Here is a 24575-nt window from a genome sequence, read left to right as displayed (position 1 = left end):
AGATGAGAAAATAGTCATCATTGCTCAACGTATTGGTAGTTTATTGTTGTTCAAGAGCAATACGGAATTTAATATAGATAAATATACGTATATATGTATCACTACTTTGCAATATATGAACAGTTTCAGTCTCCAATCTTTAGGGGATTGTTTTTAGAACAAGATTTATTACTTACATAGCCTGAGAAGTTGTAAATCTTGTCTGAGTGTTTCTGTTTTGGTAAATATTGGAGACAATCAGGGTGTGAAATTCATTTTTGGACACTATTTTCTGCCTACTGCTCTTTAGGTTTTAAAAATCCTATAAAGAACTATACACATATTAACTTATCAATTTGCATCAGAGATTAATGGTCAATTTGTTGTTTGATACAGTTAAATGGGTTCAATTAGAGCAATTGTTGACTCTTTATTTGCGAATGACCTTAGCAAAGGGTGATGTTTCTTATGCTAGTGCTTTCCTTCCGCACTTTTTGAGAAACGTGACAAATTTACTGACTATGAATTTTCACATTAATTACAATTTCTCCTTCTTTTCTTCACTCAGTGAATGGATTACTCTTTAAAACTCTGTGGCTTTTTATATATCTTTTGGGGTGTTTTTTGTCTAAAGTGAAAAGTTCTCTAAATGCAAATTAAATTGGTGTAGTGAAGAAGAGATCTGTTTATATACTTGAGCATGAAAATGGTTTGGGTGTACGCGCGACTAAGACTTTATTCATTTTGCTATGTAGTCTCTTGCGCAAGGATAGAATTATGCAAATCGCTTGTGGGGATCAGCAAGCAGTCATTCGGCCAGAAACGCATAGCGGCGAAGTAGTGGAGTTCCATGCCAATGCTGTACATAGAGCCACAATATCTCCGATGAAAATTCTACAATTTTTTCCTCTGCTTCGAATCTTTAACCAATTCATGAACGAGAGAGGAAGAGAATTTGTATTCAGACATTGGGGGTCGATTATTTTATATGTATCTTAGGTCTCTTTCTCTCTCCCCCTCTCTCCCTCTCTCCCTCTCTCCCTCTCTCTGTTTTTTCCCCTATAACCTTCATCGTAAAGGAAGGTGTATTAGTGAGAAAATAACAGAAGGAAAAGAACGTGGAAGGTACATGTAACTGGGATGAATGGGTTTTTCATGCGGATTTTCTCTTCATCTTCAAATTTTCAATCCGATTTTCTAAATGTTTTTCCACATTGTGTCATAGGATGGAGTGAGAGAAAAGGAAAAGCAATGGAAGAGAATGAAAGTAAACAAGATGAACTCATGATAGACTTGTATGCTTATTTTTTTTCCTTGTTTTACCTCTCTGACTAAATCCATTTCTTTCACCGTTTACTTTTTTACTTTTTCTTATAATCTAATGAAGAACATTGAATGGTTTCGGAAGGTGTAAAAATGGCTCTGGAATCCAAATTCACAACCAAAAAGGACGTGATTCTATAATATGATCTCACATTCACTATGCTTGTCGCGTGGAGAACCAGTGCACTTTGACTAGACGTATCTAGTAGGGAAATTCACAACAAAATTAATAAGACGAAAGGCTCTATCACTTGAGATTTTCCATATTTCTCTCCTCTATACCCTCATTTTCCGTCTTCCTTTTTCCATTATGGTAATTGCTTAGAATTTAATTATACTTTCATGACGGAATGGTTATGTATGTGACACTATTAGCTTCTCTGAAATTAGTTTTAAATTCAATAAAAGCGAATGCTGTTCTTTCTCACTCTTCATCTTTTGGCCGACACAGACAGAAGCGTCTACAGGGAGAACGGAGCATAGATGACAAAGCTATATGTATGCATTTTATGTGTAATTTATACATGTACAATGTTGATGGTCTTTCGCCATTGAGTGGCCTGGCCGCACATATGACTATAATTGTATTATATGGCTTTCATGATGACCAACATACTTTCAATGTTGCGTTGCTGTCTCGTCTCTCTTGTGCACTCCATTTCCTTTATACATACATACATATATACATATGTACATTTTGCCGATGCCGAATAAAATTCGAATAAAGTCATTAAGGCGAAGTGCTAAAGGCAAACACACAGAATAAATCAAACAAGTTGTAATATTATTAGGAGTTTATATGGAATTAATTTCTCGCAGATTTTCTGGACCATTTGACACGAAGATTGATACTCTATAGCTCTTCGTCTTTATCTCTGAGTGCCTTTCAAGACGAACACTGAGAAATTTTCCCCTTTACGGAAAGTCAAACAATCTTATGCTGGTGAAGGAGATATGTCTTATTCCATCCACTTTTGGAACTCATTCATGTAAGACTGGAAGTCGAGTAGAGATTCTCTATATGGTTGTGTATATCCTATTAAATAATTTAAAGTTTTCACTTGAGTGGTTCAAAGTGAATTTTGCGGGATGCACGCCTCCAGTGTTGAGATAATTCGTGAATGGCGTTTTCAATTGCAGAATAAAAGACGGCTTATACACCTGTATACAATTTTCACAGTGAACACTTGCAGTTGAATCATGTGAATGAACCTATAAGCACAGTATAATTAACCGCGCAGCAACTGTATCTCCTTATAAAATACTTTTCCTCTATGTGAAGAGCATGAGAAATTGACTGAAATGCATGTAAAACACATTTGGAAGGCATATTCCTGACATGTTTGACTCGACGTTTTGTTGCTGTGAAAAACAATTAATAAAATCATGTTTGAACAAAGTACAAGAAGCATATCTTCATCTATGTGATTGAATCTTCCAGAATTATAATGCATGCGGAGGAAGAGAGAATGTAAGATCAAGGTACTCAAAGTATGCACACACAATAATAGAATCTGACTTACTGAAAGTTTAGAGAGATTCAGAACAATTTTGCGTGTCTCGTAAAATTTCCTTGGACCTCGAGATGAGAGTTTCTAACTTTTCCAAAGATTACATGGATAATCTGGGCATTTCTATACAAAACACATCCATACGTGAGTCGATGCAAAGTAAAGCGAATGAAATTATAGGATTCAACATTCCGTGAAATATTCATTCACATCAGTCACGTATTTATATGTATTTTGGGGTATAGGATGATTGTGTCTGCGTATGTATTTCGCATTTTATTTACGAAAATGTCTTTTATATATATGTATATAAAAGAGGAATAGAATGAAAATGCCTTGGCACGCTTCTTATACACAATATAATAAAAATAAAAAATTCCTTGCAAGATGAAGTCGAATTGGAATATTACTATGTGAGAGGAAGAGAGACAGAGTGAGATTGAGGCGACAGATATGATGAATAAGTGAGGCATGATCGTTTATAAAAATTATTATATTTTGACAAAATATAAATAAGTGAGGAGCAAAAGACGAAATTCTTTCCTGTTCATTTTGTCTGTGTATTGAAGTGAACAATTGCTCAATTTAGTATCTACATTCCAGATAGTATATTATATTCACACAAGATAATGAAGAGCTCAAGTTGAAAGAAAACGACAAAATTATTCACAAATGGTTGTTAAATGCTGTAATAAGGAGCTGTGGAGGCGAGGGAAGAACTTTAATTGGATGATTTGTGGTGGAAGAGTGACTGTTCTCTAATGTTCATCGTGCATAATATGTACAAGATATGATATGAAGCATGAACGTGATCGACAGTTTGGTGCAGAGAGAAGAGAGTGAGTGAGTATCCTTCGAGAGTCTGGCACTGTGGGAAGAACGATTGTGCATCAGACAATACTCCACAGTCCTAATAGTGTATCTCTGTCTCTGGCCTTTCTCAATCTTTCCTCCATTGCTTAACGAAGGGAATTTCTCTCTCGCGCGGATTTTTATGGCTTTTGCATAATAATCCCGTTACCTGTGTCGATAAGACATAGTATTGTATAATTGAGGTGGACATAAAATGGAAAGAGAGAGAGAAATTTTCACAATTAGCATACAATTACTCGACTGTGTCGTGTTAAGAGATTAATCACGCTTCCATTTGTTGTTGTTGCAGCAACTCTTCCGCAGTCAGAATCCTGGCCTTGCCACAAGTGCAACGGCGCCTGGGGCGCCAAGTGGCGCCCCGTTGCCGCAACATCTGCCACAATTTCTGGCACAGCAGAATGCCTATGCAGCCCAACAGGCCACCCCATATGTGATCAATCCCGGACAGGAGGCTGCCCCCTACATGGGGCTCATTGCGGCCGGAATGCATCAGTACTATGGTGTGGCCACGGCACCTTGGGGCGTGTATCCGGCGAATCTCATCCCCCAGCAAGGATCACAGCCGCGGAGGCCGCTCACGCCGTCACAGCAGGGCGCCGAAAATCAACCGTACCAGGTGAGGAACCACGTTAAATGGCTCCCACACTCGCCATTTCACTTAATTAAGTGTACAAAACACAAAACAGTGCAAGAGCCTTCGAAAGTTGAAACTAAATAAGGCGTGAATATAATGTACATTCTGTTCATATAGGAATTCCATTGAGTGAGATTAGTTCAGAGTTTAAGTGACAAGGAACGTCATGCTAATTGATTTTGCAGTGTTCAATGAAGAAAATGGGGTGGAGATGAAAAAGTAAATTAGATTTTGTGTAGTGCTTTATTTTTCTTATTAACACAAATACCATTCATTTGAGCTACGTGTGGAGAAATCTCTGTCTCCCCATTGCTCTTTTCAGATTGAGAGAAACTTTTACCTTCATAATTAGCTGTATTGTGTCGAATTGTTGCCGATGTGATTTTCACAGACACATCGAAGCGTGGAAGTTTACAATGAGATTGTCTATTTTTGAAATTTTTTAAAAATTACAAAGCTGTGATTTAATTTTGGAACACAATGTATGTATCATCTTCATCAGTAGAGATGATTATTATTGGAGGTGAATGCTAAATGCATTTGTACAAAATAATTTATTGTTTTTATTGCATCTTTCTGTAAATATACATTACAATATTGAATTGGAATGCAAGGGAAAGTTATCTGGTTATGGTTTTGGTATTGCGCCGGATGATTTTCCCTTGACAAAACTATAATAATGTACAAGTGAAGAAGATATTTGAAAGAAGGAAATAGACTTGTCAATAACTTGCAAATCAGTCGAATTATATATATTCTAGCTAATAATGTACAGACATACTTATACACAGTGATATTTGTATATATAATAGGTAATTTCGGCATTTTACGATCAGAGTGGCTCGTTGATGATGGGCCCGCGTACTGGTACGCCCATGCGACTGGTGAGTCCAGCTCCTGTTCTTGTGCCTTCTGGAGCCCGAGCTCCTCAGGCGCCCCCAATCTACCCGCCTCAGCCTCAAACAGCACAGCAGAATTTATACTCGGCCCAGAATGGTTCAAGTGTTGGAGGTAGGTTGTCATTTTAACTGTAGAGTTATGCAATGTACAGGCAAAGAATATGCAATACACATGTTTTAAATCTGCCTACTCTTATCAGCTTCTCTGCAATTTGTTCTACATTGTACACAATATGGTCTCTAGAGTACACAATATCAGTTATTATTTCCAATTTGGGAATCATAAACTAACGCTTTTCTGTCTCCATGTGTGTAACACATATCAAAATTGTGAAAATTACACTAAAAATTACTCCAAACTATTTTACATAAGCGTATTGTGTTAAATGTTCACTGAAATTTCATAATCTTTTTCAAAAATCTATGTTTCCATCTTGTTTTATTGCTTTACAACATGCATATGGAGTTGTTTGAATGTTTCTCTTCTAAACGCATATAATCTCTCCCTGTTTTTTTTCACCTATATTTATGTGTGTGGCATAAAATAGTCTTTGTGATTGTAAAATTATCTTACTAACTCTAGGTGGCGGGTTGTTCGCACCCCAAGCGTTCAGCGGCGGTCTTGGTACCTTGGGGAGTCCTGCACAACCCACAGGTAGTTGTAAAATTTTCGGTGTAATTTTAACAAATACTCCTTTTAGAAAATCTCTTATTCACTTTCTTCGTGTAGTGTGTTTAATTCTTGTATATTTTTGCTCTGAGACACTGTAATTGACTGAGCAAATTTAAGTTTCTTCTACAACGCAAAGACGAAAACAAGTTGGGATGATGTGTGAGAGAGGTTGAATGAACACAATTTATTTAACGTGTTCTGTTTACTTTATTATTTACACCAAAAATCTATGAAAAGGGATAGTGTTCTTTGGCAGTTTGAGAGAAGGAAAGTGATCTTTTGTATGTTTTTCATGTTCACTTTCAGTATATTTTCAAGTCCTCAGACTTGTTCTCAGAAAAGTTTAATGACATTCAGTCTTTGCTGTGATGAGCATGAGAATTTATTGTGGGGTATTTTTCATCTTCAAATAACCATAAGTTGAAGAAGAAAATATTACTTTATTGTATGGCGCTATTTTTGAGAACGGACACAAGTTCGATACATGTTTAAACATTGTCAATATTCATCCCTTTCTTATGCGATGACCTCCTCCGTCATCGTGTGGGTTTTCTGGATCATGCATTTCTTTCAGTATATGCTCGTTTTTATGACTTTCCCGACTATTGTTTTATTGCGTCTCTTTTCTTCTCTCCTATTCTGCCTTGAGCGAGGAGTTTTTGGGACTCTTGTGTGTGTGCTCTCTCTCTCTCTCGTGCTTCCTATCGGTGTGTGTGCGCGATCGGAGTCTCTTAGTTGCAAAATTATCGGCTGAAGGGAATGAGGTTTTTCGTCACGAAAATTACTGGAGACAAACTAAAATGGATTCTGAATTTTTGTGTCATTTGTGGTATGCCGAAACGATGAACTTTGGTGGGTTTTTCTTTTTGTAGTGATCTCTCGCGATTGTTTATTTGTGTCATGTGTTTGTGTTGGGCATGTAATTGGTTGCGATCGCTAATGAGAGTTGTTTTCCGTCTGCTTGACAGGTCTGAACACATCTTTGACTGCGCGAAGGGACTCTTTTGATCGAAATACATCTGCATTCAGTCCCTCATCGCTGGATTACTCCACATCGACTGTGGCGCGAAATGCTGCGGCTGCCAAGTGGCCTGTGGGCAATTACGGGGCTCTGGGCACAGTCACCGCCGCGTCGGCTAGCCCCCATGGCGCCCCCATCACCCCACCGCCGTCGGGCATCGGAGGATTAGTGACGAATCGCGCTCCAGGAGCTGAAACCAAGTACCGGAATGTGAATCAACTGGCACCACTGTCGACTGCGAACAATATTTTCGGCTCCAACAACTCGATATTCTCAAAGTTGTCGGGTGCCGTAGTTCGGACGCCAGCTGCGCCACTGGATCGCCAGCCTGGACGGTCGCGCCTGCTAGAGGACTTTAGGAACCAGCGATTCCCAAATCTGCAGCTGCGAGACTTGGCAAATCATATTGTGGAATTCTCACAGGATCAGCATGGCTCACGTTTTATTCAGCAGAAGCTCGAACGCGCCACGGCCACTGAGAAGCAACTCGTGTTCCAGGAGATTCTCGGATCTGCCTACAGCCTGATGACTGACGTGTTTGGGAATTATGTGATCCAAAAGTTCTTCGAATATGGCACACCGGAACAGAAGTCCACGTTGGCGCAGCAAGTGAAGGGTCACGTGTTGCCGTTGGCGCTCCAGATGTACGGCTGTCGTGTCATTCAGAAGGCACTCGAGAGTATCCCGCCTGAGCAGCAGCAGGAGATTGTTCGTGAACTGGATGGACACGTGCTTAAGTGCGTCAAGGATCAGAATGGCAATCACGTGGTGCAGAAATGCATTGAATGCGTGGAGCCGGGCGCCCTTCAGTTCATCATCAACGCATTCCAGGGACAGGTGTATGCCTTAAGCACTCATCCTTACGGGTGTCGTGTGATTCAGCGTATATTGGAGCACTGCACGGCCGATCAGACGGCTCCAATTTTGTCCGAATTGCACACGCACACGAATCAATTGATTGAGGATCAGTATGGAAACTACGTCATTCAACACGTTCTGGGTGAGTTTTTGCCACTGAAAATTGATTTTGAACTTCCAACTCTTGGGCATTCATCAAAGTATTATTTATGTAAGAGAAGAGGTCATACACTTTTTTGTCAACTATTAATTTTGAATGTCCAAATCTTGAATTATTCTACAGCTTTGTCTCTTTTATGAGACTTCAACTGGCGATGGTGGAGAGGCATAAATTTGACGAGAGAGTCATTATATTGTGCGCGTCTTTAATATTCATTAATTTTGAGTATTTTCATAAAATATTTCACTGTATTTGCATATTGTTGACTCTTCAGCGGTGACAATGTCATATACTCAGCATAAGTGATTGGCATAATTTCACCTTGATATTTGAAGTACTTCTGAATGTTATTAGTATTCGAGGAATTTATGTTCAAAAGCCTTTGCAAATCTGTAAAATTTGAGAAAAAGTATTCAATTAATTACAACGGTAAAAAAGATATTCTTAATATCCTGTTCGTTGTACAATCTCTTGAGAACAACTTGTAACTTAACCGTTGTTGTAATCTGTGAAGTGTGTGATATTTTAATTTCGATACTTCACCAGACTGTCATGTTGAATATAAGATGTGAAATAGAGGCAATTTTAGCGTCATAATATAATTTATCTCTTTGTAATGTAATACGTCGGTAGAGATTTCTGTTTCACGGTGTATTTATTGAATTTAGCGTAATGTTGATGTTCCTGTTGTGTGTCTCTTGCAGAGCATGGGAAGCCAGAGGACAAGTCCGTTCTCATAGGGAGTGTGCGGGGAAAAGTTCTGGTTCTGTCGCAGCACAAGTTTGCATCAAATGTCGTGGAGAAGTGTGTAACACATGCCACGAGAGCTGAGAGAGCTCTGCTAATTGAAGAGGTTTGCTCCTTCAATGATGGGTGAGTAGCGCTGTATATTGTCAAATATGTTGGGCGGCATGGTCCAGAGATTGCGAAGGAATTCTTGGGGATGATGTGGGTGATGCTCCATGGACACAGGGTGTTGATGTACCGCACCGTGGACTATATACATATGTATTGGCGAAAACAAACACTTTCTGGGGTGTGTGCAATGAGTGTGTGTGTGTGCGCACTCATCAATTGGCACACAGCCCCAAGAGATGCAAACAAACAGGTTCCAACTGTCGATTGACTGTTGCGGGAAATTCTCCTTTGATTTAATGTTTGTAATTAAGCATCCGGCACAAGTTTACGGTCGCATTATGCAAATGAGAAAACACAGACTATATAGTTATTATGAGTCAGCAGCAACTTGTTTTATCAGTCTCTGAACCTTACTATTTTCTACTCGCCCGACATGGCGATAAATTGGTCATTTGGTCAATTGAATGAACGGTTTAACGGAGGAAATGGTTGAGTAATGTGGTTTGCGGGTTCTTGTCTCTCCGTGTGATCTTGTTTTTAGTTTTTGCTCTCGCCCCTTTGGTGAATTTGTTACGGCCACAACGTTCATTCATGCATTGTTGCTCAATTTTGAGACAGAAAACGGTATTTTGGGGACACACTTTTGAGAAGATGAATATTTGAGCGCGAAATTAGTATTATGAACTATTCTTAATGCTTGTTCGTATATTATTTCAGTGCACTTCACATTATGATGAAGGACCAGTACGCAAACTACGTGGTCCAGAAGATGATTGATGTGTCCGAGCCGACACAGAGGAAGACCCTTATGCACAAGATCAAGCCGCATATGGGATCCCTCAGGAAGTATACCTACGGGAAGCATATTATATCGAAGCTGGAGAAGTTCTTCTTGAAAACATCAAATGCCGTTGGGAGCTCACTGACGGGCAACTTGGAGGGACTGGGCCCTATTGGACCGCCCAGCAATGGTGTCCTGTAAGGAGGAGAACAGAAGGAGCAACTGAATATTTTCGTAATAATTCTTTAGCGTATGATTTTTTACGTGTCTTTTAAGTTTTTTATAAAAACATCTATACATGAGGACATATTTAAGGAGATATAATATTGAATGAAATCCAGAGATGCAAAAAAAAGCAAAACAAGGGATAAATTTTGTTTATCCATCACTTCTCATATTTTTTTGTGTTTAATTTACATAACATAGAATGTATTTTAGAGAATTTACATTTTCTTCTCGTCTTATGTTTCGAAGACTTTTTTTCTGTTCAAATGCAGTAATTTCTACTTTTTTCCTACTAGCCTAGGTATTATGTATATTTTTATACTTTTTTCCGTTGTAGTCTTAAAGTCGAATACTTTCCTGCATATTAGTAACGATGAAAGTGAACAGAAATCTCTGTGTTGATAAAAAGAACACTTTCTTTAATCCGATGATGACAATTATGATGAGAAAAATATGTTTTTTTTTTCTTTTCTTTTCGCTTGATAATATGATAAAATGGAAACGATGGATATTGAATGAAGAAGAAAAAGGAAGAAAAAAAAACATTTACAATGCTATACATAAACATACATATTGAATGTAAATCATATATTGCGAATATCTGTATCTATTTAATGTATTATAGTACAGTTCTTTGTAATTTTTCACATGAAGACTTTATTCCATATTTATATATTTTTCTTTATTTTTTTCCCTCAGAAAGTATATAATTCACAGAAGAATGAATTCAAAATATTCTGAAAAGAAATCTAAGTATTTTTGTAATTGTGTAAATTTGTGTAATTTTGAATGGAAAAAAGTGTGGTAATATGAGAAGCAGAAAAACGATTAGATCCTCTATTTTTATTGGCTTAATTAGTAGTGATGACAAAGAGGAGTTAATTGATTGGAGTATTGAAGAGGATATGGACGTAATGTAGTTAGAAAGTGGAGTCTCCGCAGAGGAGAGCACATTTTGGGAGTAGATGAAGTGAGAAGTATTTGAATAGACCCTCAGGAGGAGAGTCTTTTTGAAACGATGAGGGTGATTTCACTGTTGGAAAATACGACTTTTTAATGCTGTCGCTTCATGATGAATTTTCCCTTGAGCGACAGTATTGCTTTTCCTGAAAGAGATGTAGAGAGAGAGAGAGAAAAAACATCCACAGTGGCATTTTGATCTCGAGATGCAGTGGAACTCCTTCAGCAGAGGCAGATCTGATGGGGAGAAGCCACACACTCGGAGATGTATTGCTTAGGAATTATCATTAAGATGAATATTCATGTAGTAGAATTTTTGTGTATATGGAGCCAGTCAATGTGAGTTTTTACTTGAAAGAAGGACAACATATTATTTTGTGCAAATGAAATAAAAAATAAAGAAATGGAAATAAATCTCGAGATTGAAGAAGAACCCGACTTGTGAATTGATTGAAAAAAAAGGTAAAAAGAAGAAGGAATAAAATTGCCAAAGTTCCAAGGACAGCACAAAAAAAATGTTTGTATCAAAATGACGTAAATTATTTTAAATATAAAATAAATAATTAAAATAATGATGATGAGGAGGAAATGTGTGGCCCATAAAATCAAACCAACAAGAGAAAAAAAAACGAGATAAAGAAGAAAACACGTTTGAAAAATTAAGAAACAAAAAAATCAAATCTACTATGGAAGCTGGCATAGGGATCACAAAAACGCTCTCTTATAAATAAAGAATAATGAAAAAAAAATTAAAAAAACAAACGAAACACTTAAATAATTAATAAATTAACTGATAAAAGATGATTTATTGCTTAATGAAATTGTAGTGACACTGTTTAACTTGGATATGTATAATTAATGTTCTATACTTTTTAAAATAATCTCTCTCAATGCAATTTCTATGTATCGATATAGACGCTTCTTTCTGTCAAACCATAGGCCATTCATTGAGTTTATCTCTTCTCGTTTTACCTTCCAATAAAGTGTGTCACATCGTGGCATTTTCGCTGATAACACTAAGAAATAGAGAATCAAAAAAAATGAAGACCAACTTCAAAGTATACTGAATTGTTCTCCTATCCTTTCCAATCTACTTGCAATCTGAGAAGGAGAGGAAGGAAATATGCTGCCCATTATTGTTGAGCTAAAACTTTCACATCACAACAGCGACACAAACTTTTGAAACCGTCAGAAATGCATGAAATTTTTAATGCAGTGCAAATTAATGAAATTTCTTGAAATCCATTGCATTAGTAGACTTTGATTTGAAGTTTTTGAATACAAGAATAAAACGAGAAATGACATGCCATTGAGCGACAGCGGAGAATATTTGAGGATATTGGAGAATACAAAGATAAAAAAAACACGATAATAACCATGATAGATCACTTTCTAAAGAGAAAATGGAGCAACTTGAAAAATTTTTACGGGCCTTTTTTAGAATTTGTGACAAGAAAATGCGAAAGAAAATGCAACAGAACAACAACTGATACATTCGTACTTTGCCATAAAGTAGTGTCTACATAGTGGTTGAATAAGAGAGGAGGATAAAAGGAAAATTTACCACAGCAATCTGATTGCCGTATTAACTCTTTGAAACAGAATTACATTTTTGCCTGCATCCAAGATATAATGTATAACGTAGTGTCTCCCACTTTCAAAATGAAATATCATCCACGTTTTCTAATAACATACAAGTCTTTCGAATATCAGTAACTTATGCTATTTACAGAATAATGTGAAGGAAGGAGAAGAAACTTTAATGTAGAGTGTGTTTTATACATAATAATACATAAATTATTCTAGTTAGTTGATAAAATGGAGAAGGATTGACACGAATTATGTTCACCGTTCCTTTTCGCTCTTAAGTTAAGATCCAACTGCATTTCAATTCAATCTGTAATGTTTCTCGTAAGTTTCACTTTAGGCAGATAATTTCACTACTTTTACTGTATATTTCAGTAGAATTTTAGTTACTTTCATCAATTCAATGGAAAACTAAATATAATTCTAGATCATTTTTTGATAGAATAGATTTTTATTTTTATTTATAATCTTACTTTTCATCTAAACAATCTTATTAGTTTAGTTTAGTTTATGATCATTTAGTTTTTAATACATTTTCAACCTCATAGTGAGTTTCTGCGTTCTTTTATTATCGAGAAAAAATAGTAGATAAAGAGAAGTGTAACACATAAAATGACAAAAAGTAATTGTGTATGCAATTAATTAATAAAAAAAAAAAAGAGAAAATAGATGCATAAATTGCATGATAAAAGTAATAAAAAGAAGATTTTTTAGTGTAGTCTAGTAGTATTTAAAGGAAAATATATTCTTTAATTAACAGAATCATTATAATATACATGCATAAATGTGTATAAAATTTTTGACAGAGATACTGAGAAAAGTATTCAAATTTGGCTGAAGGATTTCAGTTGAAGGGACGTTTTCTATCCAAAAAGAAGAAGAAGATGAAATGAAATATAAAAAAAGAAAGTCTAATGAAAAAGTATAATTTAAGAATTAAAAATGAAGTAAAAAAAATGAGAAAAGCCCCCCACTGGAGGGGGGATAAATTTGCTAAATGAAGACTGATAATGATGCTTGGAAGTTTCGAAGTGGTTTTAAAATCTCGGATTAATTGGAATTCTCATTTTGTGTAATAATGATGAAGAAACAATGGAAATCTTTATATAAAAGAGAGGAGATCCCTTTAACTGAAGATAGTGTCACGAATTCATTTGTAAGAAATTTAATTATGAAAATATTAGGTGAAAAAAGTGTATGTAACTAAATTAAATATTGATAAATGTATTTGTTAGTGAATTATAAATATGAAGGAAGAAAAAAATATTACAGACTATGTATATCGCTGTACAAAGGTCCTGTCGTTATTATCCATTCAAAATGAAAAGATGATTCTTAGTCGTTTCGAAGACTGCATTAACGCAAATGTTTATTTCTTAACTCTTACTTTAACGCAACGCTGCAACTTGTATCACGATCGGATTGTCTCGATGAGATTGTCGTTTGAAGGGAAAATAGAAGAAAAAAAAAACTGTCGAAGATGTTCTATGAAATAGCGTCACAAACCCCGCCACAAAATAATGATAAAGACAAACCCAAAGTGAAATTAATCAATTGAGGATGAACCGAAATCATAATATGAAATCCATCAGTGCATTTTGTACATTATATAAATATATTGTAATTTATATGTATAATATATTGTCAAATGAGAAAAAAGTCATTTTCACGCGCATTTCTTTTCATATTGGGATGAATTTTTGAAAGACACGCAGCACATCTGAATGGCGATTTAAAACCCTTTTTCTGATCTCTAAACCAAAAGTGACAAAAATAACTGCATGTGGTCGAAATCGCTATTCAGAGCATAGCTTCAATAGCTACCCATATTTTCCAAATAACCAATAAGGCTTACGAAAAAAAAAATTGACAATGGAAGTTAATCTGATGAAAAGAAAATAGGAAAAAGCCTCTCCCGAGAAGAAATAGTCATCTTGTAAATAAAATCATTGCCCATTTGATCCATTGAACACATAATTTAACGTAAAAAAATGCAACCAACAAACTCAATTAAACCCATAAGCGAAGATGAAAATATTTTGTAAAATATGTGATTTTCTAATACTTTCTACAGTTAGTTTTAATTACTATAAATAAAAGGGATAATAGGAAATTAGACAAAAAATCATGTCACGGAGCTTCTCCTATGATTTGAAAAACGTGATAACCAATTGACATTTTTCCCAAGTTCAAGAGAGAATCAGTGAAAAAGAAGTCTTTTGAGTGACGAAAGAGAGCATAATACTATAAGAAGGAAAACATTGGATACGATATGACTTTATTATTAAATTTAATTGTATTGTTTGCAGTGCTGTATAGGAAAAAAGGAAACATTAAATTATTTGACATGATTGTAAATATCTTATTTGTATTGTATGTAATTAAAAAAAAGGAAAAAAAGTCGAGATGAAAAGATAAACTGTTTTGTATACAAAAAATGAATATATTTATATATTGTTGCAAAATTGAAACGAAAACCCACAGACATAATAAAATTAGGACAAGTCATGAACTATGAAGAAAAAAAAATTGAGAAAATATTGTACAGAGAAATTGAGAAAAAAATAACTTAATCTGATAAACTTTTATGAAAAGCTCTCTGACATTATTTTTAGTGTGTCTGATTGATAAAGAAAAAGTCAAACACGTGTAAAAATTATTTTATATATTTTTTAAAAGAAGCATAAAATGAACTATTTTGGTAAATAATAAACTCCTGAAATGACTGTGTATAGAAGAAATTGTATTTAAGATGGAAAACCCTATCAGATCCGGATAAAAAGCACAGAACGATTATGATGAAAAAAAAACGACAAAAATTTAACTTCGAAGCGACAATGGATGATGATAACAGCCAGTAAGGAAAAAAATGGTGTGAAGCGAATTAAATGGAATGGAGAAGAACTTTTCTTGGGGGTAATAATGACAGATATTTACGATGTAATTTGTTTAAAGTAATCACGATTATAAAGAATATAAATATATATACCTAAACAGAATATGAATATTACGTGAATATATTAAAGAGTAAAATGTATTTAAAAATGAAAGAAAAAAAATTGAGTAAAAATGATCATAATATTAAAAAAAAAGAAGAAAAAATACACACACATAAAAACATAGACATGAAAAAAACAGTTTGTAATCCTTGCATTGTAATAAATAAAATATGAGAAAAATTATACATATATACTATTTTAGTGTTTAGCACGTTTATATATTACTATGAATGAAAAATGAAAACAGAAGTAAATACTGCAACATTGAATAAACATTTCTGTAATAATTATAAATGCATTCTTTCAATTTTTTCTCCTCTACTCACTTTCTAACCACCAGAAATCTACATAAATCAGGTTCAAAATTCCTCAGATTTCACTGCCACCCATTCTCTCTATCGCAATGAAAGAATCTCAGGATTTTACGGTGCGAAAGGCATGAAAGTCCGTAAGAGGAATTCCTAAAGTGAGCCTTATGTAAAGTCTATGACGTTATAGTAAATGAGAGCTCAGAGACAAGAGCAATTTTCCCAATAGAGAGTGCGGCGATTGCCCCACATATATATATGATAGATGACAAATTTCCCTCCCAATCTCGGTATTCATGGTTTTTCTAATTTTCACTCATCATGCATTGGGTTCTGTATGAGACTACGATGCCTCAATGCCTGTTTATATACGGTTGTGCGGGTTGTGCGTCAATGTGTAGCGCAAGGTGGTTGGAGGGAAACGGAGAAAAGTAATAATTTTTCCCACGAGTGACACAATCTCCCTCTTTTTAATTAACCCAAGCTTTGAGTGCCACCCCAAGAGACGACTTCAGTGGAAAAGAAGTAAATTGCCGTGAAAGAGTCTCATGCGGAGGATGGAAGACTGGCCGTGGCGAAAGATTACATCGCAAAGCGTAAATAATTGCACACACATATTTATGACTATGAGTTGTGTCTTCGCTAGATTGAAATGCGCCCGAATGCAGGCAAAATCACCCTCGAGGAGATGATAGCATCCCATGATCACCTCTCTGGCAATTTTAGAGACTTTATCAGGCCAATATGCGCCGTCTCTTTCACTCCTACAATTCTCAAGTTTGGCGCGATTGATAAAATCAACAGCTGAGCAATTCGGCTCTCGAGCCTTCGGCTGATCAATCGCCAAGAAGCTCAGCCGAGCCAGTCTCCGTCCAATCTCTGCCGAGGCAACGTCTTGATGCTTCTTCTTGAGCAACTCTGAGAGGTGAAACTTGTGGAATTTTTCCGTGTGATCGTCAAAAGCAATGGCAGAAGAATGGGCATTTCTCGAGAGAGTGCATCGACTCCTGTGCGAGGAACAGGTCCTTCCCACGCCACCCGAAGCCTCCGTCGTGGACTTTCACTATCCTCACGATCTGGCGGTGAGTCTCTTTGGGATTTTTCCCACAAAACTCATTCCCACTGCATTATCATGAAATCCCCTTCTTCGAAAGGAGAAAGATAATAACTCTGGCCCTTCTATTTGCAGAAAATCATCGACGTGTCTCTGGACACTGAAGTGCCACGCACTTTGGACGAGGCGGAGGAAATGTGCCGCCTCGTGTTAAAGTACTCAGTCAAGACGGGTCATCGATTCTTCTGCAATCAACTCTTTGGCGGCTGCGATCCCTTCGGCCTGGCCGGCTCTTGGATCACCGATGCACTCAATACTAGCCAGTGAGTATAGATTTTTTTTACCTCATTCCATCTATATCTCAACAAGAGTAATTACTGATTAAACTTACGCCTCAATTGTCTCTGATAAACACTCAATTGGTTGAAATACTCTCGCTCTCCACTCATAAATCAACTGCCTATTTACTTTATTAATTAATTATTAATTATACCGAGGAGGAAACACACGGAGATAAGTGAGAAATACAGATTACACTCATAGGGAAAAAATATTTCAGCACATTTTGCGAGTCTTATCTCTATGTTTCTGTAAATCATCAGAGGAATGAGGGAAGTGCATGCTATGAGCATGATTAAATCTATGCAATCGTAGTTGAAATCTCCAGTGACGTGAATTCAAGCTGTAATTTGAGCATTTAAGACAAACATTTGAATAGCTTCGTGCAATCTATCACAAATCTGACTCGGTTAAACTAATAATCTGTCTAATTGTGTAAGAAATGAAATTTTGGTGAGAAAATGCATATTTTTTGTATATTTGTTAATTTTTTATAGATACACTTTCGAAGTTGGTCCTGTATTCACCCTAATAGAAGACTCCGTGGTTCGGAAGTGCCTGGATCTCTTCAATTTTCCCAGTGGTGATGGAATCTTTAGTCCCGGCGGATCCATGTCCAACATGTATGCGATGATCCTGGCCCGTTTTCGGCTGGATCCGCGCTACAAATCCGCCGGAATGTTCGAATCCAAGCCTCTGGTGGCCTTCACGTCTCAAGATGCACACTACAGCATCAAGAAAGCTGCACATTGGATGGGCATCGGACTGGACAATCTGGAGACCGTGGCCACAGATGATCGCGGGCGAATGCGGCCGGACGCTCTGAAGGAGGCCATTGAACGAGTCAAAAGTGGAGGTCGTCGACCGTTCTTCGTGAATGCAACGGCGGGAACAACCGTGCTCGGGGCCTTTGATGATCTCGAGAAATTGGCGGATGTTTGTGAGGAGGCTGGAATTTGGCTGCATGTGGACGCATGCCTTGGGGGCTCTGCTATTCTCTCGCAACGGTACAAGGGACTTCTCGCGGGATCAGGAAGGGTAGACTCTCTGTCGTGGAATCCTCACAAGACTCTCGGAGCGCCTCTTCAGTGCTCAATTTTGTTGGCTCGCGAAAAGGTGAGAGGAAGTAGTGTATTTTTTCCACTTGTTTCTTATCACTTTTCATAAATGCCGAATACGTGATTTTTTACTCACTTACACTCCCATTCAATTCTCTGATACGTCCGTTGAACTCATGCGGCAATACAAAATCTAATCTCTAGAGAGTTCATCCTTATCTGTATCTTTTTTGCGGATTTCCTGAATGTTTAAAGAAATCAGGGGGAGAAATCATATTCGCAAAGTCACAATTTCTCTTCAATTTTCAGAATATGCTGCACAAGTGCAACTGTGCCAATGCAGACTATCTCTTCCAGCAGGATAAGTTCTACGACATCTCCTTTGACACAGGCGACAAAAGCTTTCAATGTGGCAGAAAGGTGCGGATTCCGTCGAGTGAGAATTGTTCAAGTTTGTAATACTCGATTTTTCATTGAAGGTGGACGCCTTTAAGCTGTGGCTGATGATGAAGGTTCGTGGCATTGAAGGTTTGGGAGAGAAAATGGATAACGCCATGGAGATGAGTCAGTATCTGACGGACCAATTGAGATCTAGGCCTGGATTTCGCTTGGTCCTGGATGAATTTCAGTACACAAACATCTGCTTCTGGTATATTCCTAAGAAGATGCGAGATCAGGAGGAGACACAGGATTGGTGGAAAAATCTCTATAAGGCAATTACAGTCTGTAAGTTTATCTCTATGAGTGGCTCTAAAGATTGTTTCCTCACAGGTCGCGCCATTGATTAAGGAGAAAATGGTCAAAGCTGGCTCCATGATGGTGGGATTCACTCCGCTGCTGCATAAGGGCATTGGGAACTTCTTTCGGATGGTTATCACTTGTCAGCCATCCTTTTCCCGCAACGACATTGACCAATTCATCATCCAGATAGAGCAGTTCGGCAATAGCCTCGCATTCCCGTGAAGCCCTCCCAGCGTGCGACAATCAGTATTGTGTCTTGAAAGGGTCACAAAATTGCCAAACCTTATCTGCCATACATTCTTATCATTCTCCTAACATGTCATCCCACTATAGGCAGATTGACTATTCCTCAGCTCCTAGTGAGCAGTGGAATGTGGAGATATTTCATAAGATATACCCGTAAATACTTTAAATAAAATAAGAGATCATGGAATTTTATTACCGACAGTATTCGGAATAAAAGTTTTTAAATATCTGGAGAAATAAAGCATGATTTTTCACGAAAAGGAATTTACGAGGAAATTCTAAATATGATTGTAATTTACTCACATCGTAAGACCTCTTGAGATTTGATAACTTTCAGACAAAATTGATTTACACTTCTTGTCATGATCGCGGTTGATAAGAGGGCTTCTGCCGAGACTTCTGAATTTATAGCTGCTCATTAATCAGCACTGAAGTACCCACAATATGAGTGAATTGACACTAATTGGATTTACAAAAGAAAATTTTATTTGAGCTCCGTATAAATTTCGATTATAGATTAACTTGAATTATTCACATTTTTGTCTTTCACTGTAAGTTTCTTAATAAACTAAAATAGACAAAATTGTTATTGCAATTTAGGATTCACTGTTAAGTAGCCTAAAATCCTTTACACGTTCCTTTTACATCAAATTACGTCCTTATGAGCTACCATTTCACACTATAAAGTATGGAATAAATCTAGAAATCACTCAATATGAGCTACTGATTCATGTTACAATGAATTAATATTCAAATCTAGCAAATAAAATTATACGAAAAATCTTGCATTACAAAAGAGTCTATGCTAACCTTGCTAAATGGCACATTTAATAACCTTAGCAGTTGCTGATAAGCTACACAACACAATGCTGATTTTTGGTTATTTTGTAAATTGAAGCTTTTAAAATTACTTAAAAGGATTATCATTTTAAGGAATCATTCCAACCACTTAGCGAAATTATATTAGCTACAAATCAGACTTTCTTTAACGGAATAGACATCCTAATAAAATGCAAATCTTGTATAATTTTTTATGGAATTTCTCACCTAAAAAATCTAAAACCTAACATCACAATAGACATTAGTATTTAAATCTATGTATATGATTTTGAAGTAGTTTAGCAGTAACTGGCTTGGCAGCGATTTGATTATATGGGAAAAAATTAAGTCACGATTTTTAAAATTATACAGGTCGTTGAAGTTTTAACTGTTAATCGTGTAACATAATTTGGCACTCATTCACATGTGAAATTTGTAGTAATATTACAAAAGAGAGATGACGTTTCTCTGTCTATATAGTGAAAAGATGAGTTCTACAATCTAAACTTTTCTCTTACAATTATCCTATCAGTTTGGGCAACACTTGCCTCAGATATTGCAGTAATTTTGAAGAATGTGCTATGACGATAAATGCTCTCTTCGATGATGCATAAATTTGTACTTTCTCATGCGACAATGCGTTATGTTCAAATGATTTTCTACAAAGCTGGTTGGCATGGCCAGCAAATTGACTCAGAACTTCTCCTCGTCATTGATGGATCTCGTTGGGGGTCTGACGTTGTTGAGTGAATGGGAATTCCTTTTGATTGTGGCTGTGTCTGGTTCGAACGATTTCGAGAGCACTTTGGGTGTGTGATTACCCATCATGTTATTGGACTTTGTCAGTGTCCCATGTCCATTGGGGATGTTCTTGGAACTGCTCGAGCCATGGGAATTGAAGGACGACTGCCTCTTAGGCTTCTGCCTGGGTTCAGGGTACTGTAAAACAATAAATACACACGTGAGAAATGATGTTCGACGTGAATCCCTAATGCGCTCCATTTTCTTTCTACTCACATCCTTCGTGGGGAGGCTGGAATATTGATTGGGGTATGTGTCGTAGCACGGTGACCCGGGAATGTTTTTGATGCCCAGCGGAGGCTTTCTCGTGTACCTGGCGCGAGTCACGAAGAATGTTAGTGAGCAGAAGAGCAAAATCGTGGGGATGAGGATGATGAAAAGGCTTGTCATGCCAATAGAGGCAGTGTCTGTGTTGGCAGCCGCTGGCGGAGCACAGGGCCGGACGTCCCTCTCCTCGCCCTGGCACTCCTTCGAAGTGGGATTTGTGGTGAGACACTTCCGAGTTCGAATTCTTTCGCCATCGGGATTGCACTCGTTCCATTCGCTCCACTGACTCCATCCCAGGAATGCTGAAAGTGCACAAGGAATCTCATGAAATATCTGAGAGTGCAAATTTCTATGAGTCGATGTAATAGAAGGTTCATAAATTTGAATTTCAATCACTTCCAATGTTAAGAAGTTTGAAAAAATACAGCGAATCTCACCCGTAAATATTCATATAAAAAGTGACCGTTTAAATGATTTAAGTATAGAGAAGAAACATTATGGGAAAACCGGATATGGAGGAGGTAAACCCCTTTTTTCAGGAAATACGGCGCTGCATAGAAAACACTCACTGTCACAGCTTGGCATTTCGCAAATCTCTTGTTGAATGCCGGATCCATCGCAATCGCTGCCATCGCTGGAATCTGTCGCTGAAAGGCACTGGCGAGTTCGGGTACGTTTTCCAATGCCACAGGATACAGAGCACGGTGACCAATCGCCCCAGCATCCCCATTGGCCTGAAAAATTCATTTCGCATCAATCCATGAGAGTCGGAAGTCAAAGTGGATTCGAGTGCACGTTCTCACCTCTGCACGCCTGAGTGGCACATGCTCTTGCCATCTTGCCAGTGCCGTCGCATTCCCCGTTGCCCCTGTCGCACTGTCGGATCCGGAACTGCTGCCCTCCACCGCACGAGACGCTGCACGGTCCCCACGGACCCCATTCTCCCCATCCGGCGTCGGAGTTGTCGCCGTTTCTGCCGAGAGAAAAATCGCACAGTGAAAGCATATTTGGGATGTTGTCATGATAAAATCTGGGCACTCTTCGCAAAATCGATTTACAATAAAAGGCCATCGGAATGCTAAATTGGCGGTATTGGTGAATTTTTGTGCGGTGAAAAACCCGATAAGACTTCAATTAAGGCAATTGAGAGCGGCACTGATAAAGTGTGAATTAATTTCTGTTGAATTTCCTTATCAGCCGAAGCTCTTACCTCTGGCATGTACCATCTGGCTGGCAAATCCTCGTCTCCTCCTTGGCCAGGGCGATCCTCAGCGTTGACGAGTCAGCCACTGAGGCTTTGCATAGATAGCGGAAGCGCCGTTCTGTGTGGCCGCCGTCACCTGTTGTACCATTCAACTCCATTAACCACGGCGTCCAAGAGCTGAGGCGCTTTACCTCAGCGCAAGGTTGACTGTTACAGATCTCGTAATCAATACTGCACCCGGGACAGTCTATGCCGCCGTTCTGCGGTGTGGGATTGTCGCATTTTCTGCGACGAATTCTGAAGCCGCCTCCACATGGTGAACTGCAGTCCCCAAAGGCACCTGTACGGTGTGAAAATTAAACAAGAGGCATTGTGAAAGGAGGTCAAGAACTCCAGGGAAATACAGAGATTTTGCAGGTGGAGAAATTTTTTAATGAGCTCCCTATCATAGGACAACCATCTCAGTTGCTCCACTTTAGGGTAAAAAGAGAGATTGCTTAACGTTAAGCAATGTGAATTTCATTTCCAATTGATCACGAGAGGTTTATGGTCTTATCGCTCTTATCTAGTGAACAATTGATTAAAGCAATTACCCCAAGGTCCCCAGCCTCCGTCGATGGCGGGTTGCTTAGGTGCTGGACACGGAGGCAGCATCGTGCAGTAGATCTAAGATGAGATAAAGAGAAATTACGGTGAATTGCGAGTGCATGAAGTTGCATCTTTGACTCTTACCTCAGAACGATCAGGTCCCACACACACTCTGCCGCCATTAGCTGGCTTGGGATTGGAGCATGTGCGTCTTCTAGTCTTTACAGCCACACCGCAGGATTGGGAGCACTGTGAGTAAGGACTCCACTCGGTCCAGCCGCCGTGAACCGTGCAGTTTGTCACTTCAATGGGCATTCCTGTGCACTTTTCACCGCCATTCTTTGGCGCTGGATTATCGCACGAGCGGCTACGGCAGAGACAAGTGTCGGTGTTTGAAGTGTGCTCAGACACCAAACCTCCAGATGACTGGGCACACTTAAACCAGTCTGACCAGGCGGACCAACTCCCATCCACCGGAGCCGTGAGCACCGGACACTCTGTGGCATTCTGCACCCAATATCTGGCCAAAGTGTCTCCACTCGGCGGTCCAGTGCACATCTCGAGCATTTCATTCCAACCACAGTAGGGATCCATGGCGTTCAGACAGCTGGCCTTAGACACATGACGATTACAGTGATAAGCTGATATCTTCATTAGAGCCCGATCTGTGCCGATGTACAGCGCCTCTGTTTCCTTAAGAAACTGAATAGTTCGGATTCGTGTGTTGGGACTGGCCTCAGGATGCCAAATCTCCACCACACACGTGTCCTTCGTCCGCGGTAGCACAGAAATCTTCTTCACTTGCCCCTCCTCAGTCGCAACGTAGATCACCCTCACGCTCTCATGCAATTTCGTGGAAATCATATCCAAGGCAATATGAGTGAATCGCTCGAGACGAGAATAGTGAAGGGGCTGCAGAGTTGTTGCCTGAACAGCTTGATCCATCAATTGATAGCGTGAAGAATCGAGAAGTTGGTGTCTCTGGGCTGTTTTTCCGCGACCCATTTTGCATTCATAGTGATCTCGGTGTGGCGAATCTTGCCTCTCCCAGGCAGATCCCACAGACTCTTGCACCTTGAACGGACCCGAAAAGGCAGCATGAATGGCTGACATGTTGAAGGCACAAATTGCAGATCCGTGAATACTATTACTGAAATATATACGGAAAAAATTAAATTAATTATAGCATATTTGCATGATGGCTGGAAATATATTCAGTTTTTTTTTAGTTTTATTTCAGTATATTCTTCACGATTATATGTATTTTACTTACATCGGCGTTGTGAATGTAGCATAAAGCACTCCCTCCTCATGTGAGTAGGAAACACCCTGAACCTCGTCGAAGTAGAAGGGATATTCCCCGGGCAGAGAGCAGTTCAGTCTGGCTTTGAGAAATGATATCCAATTGTCCTTCAGGATGTGACTGCCGCCAGGATCATTTTTGCATACTCTGGCAATGCGAGAGTAGACCACTTTACCACAATTTATGTACTCCACCGCCGTCTCCCGGAAAATGAAGTAGACAAAGTCTCCCGCCTCGAAGCTGCCGACGAATTGTGGGTCGTTGAGCCACTTGGAGTTGTACTGATTCGTCCTCAGCATACGCGAGTTGTCCTGTGCCACGTCCGCCCGCAGGATGGCTGGATCCGAGCCAGAAAAATCCGTGGGGGAGCCAACAAAAATCTGCCCATTGTCGGTCATGAGGGCGGTGATGTTGGCATGAGGATTGAAAGGACACTTTGCTACACCCTTGTCATAATTCAGCACCGTCAGATTCTCCATCTGCCCAGGAAAATGTGCGTCATTAAT

General features: G+C 38.4%; 3 protein-coding genes across 16 annotated transcripts in view; 2 read left to right on the top strand and 1 right to left on the bottom strand.

The window, feature by feature from the left end:
• LOC132265379 (maternal protein pumilio) overlaps positions 1-15434 on the top strand; it is a 106044-nt gene extending 90610 nt beyond the window's left edge. For 13 of the 14 annotated variants that reach the window (XM_059766012.1, XM_059766118.1, XM_059766109.1 and 10 more), the window contains 6 exons: positions 3976-4302; positions 5133-5331; positions 5803-5877; positions 6861-7913; positions 8636-8804; positions 9507-15434. In XM_059766012.1, the coding sequence (XP_059621995.1) occupies positions 3976-4302; positions 5133-5331; positions 5803-5877; positions 6861-7913; positions 8636-8804; positions 9507-9771 (2088 nt within the window). In that variant the 3' untranslated portion in view covers positions 9772-15434. The remainder of the gene's footprint in view (positions 1-3975; positions 4303-5132; positions 5332-5802; positions 5878-6860; positions 7914-8635; positions 8805-9506) is intronic. The other variant, XM_059766020.1, reaches the window with a different exon arrangement.
• A 1100-nt stretch (positions 15435-16534) lies between these two features.
• LOC132265767 (cysteine sulfinic acid decarboxylase) lies at positions 16535-19321 on the top strand. Its single transcript, XM_059766544.1, has 6 exons — positions 16535-16731; positions 16839-17026; positions 17540-18158; positions 18410-18520; positions 18580-18813; positions 18872-19321. The coding sequence occupies exons 1-6, from the start codon at positions 16615-16617 to the stop codon at positions 19061-19063; spliced, it is 1461 nt and encodes a 486-aa protein (XP_059622527.1). The 5' UTR covers positions 16535-16614; the 3' UTR covers positions 19064-19321.
• A 229-nt stretch (positions 19322-19550) lies between these two features.
• LOC132260357 (semaphorin-5B) overlaps positions 19551-24575 on the bottom strand; it is a 44091-nt gene continuing 39066 nt past the window's right edge. Inside the window, exons 5-12 of the mRNA XM_059758454.1 lie at positions 24040-24548; positions 22911-23916; positions 22772-22844; positions 22185-22518; positions 21778-21947; positions 21544-21708; positions 20924-21276; positions 19551-20845 (exon numbers count right to left, since the gene is read on the bottom strand). Of these exons, the coding sequence (XP_059614437.1) occupies positions 20600-20845; positions 20924-21276; positions 21544-21708; positions 21778-21947; positions 22185-22518; positions 22772-22844; positions 22911-23916; positions 24040-24548 (2856 nt within the window). The 3' untranslated portion in view covers positions 19551-20599. The remainder of the gene's footprint in view (positions 20846-20923; positions 21277-21543; positions 21709-21777; positions 21948-22184; positions 22519-22771; positions 22845-22910; positions 23917-24039; positions 24549-24575) is intronic.

Source organism: Phlebotomus argentipes, unplaced genomic scaffold (genome assembly GCF_947086385.1).
Source record: "Phlebotomus argentipes unplaced genomic scaffold, Phlebotomus argentipes genome assembly contig_6, whole genome shotgun sequence".
NCBI classification, from domain to species: Eukaryota; Metazoa; Arthropoda; class Insecta; order Diptera; family Psychodidae; genus Phlebotomus; species Phlebotomus argentipes.
Note: the sequence above shows the minus strand (reverse complement) of the source record. Positions and strands in the feature narration are given on the sequence as shown.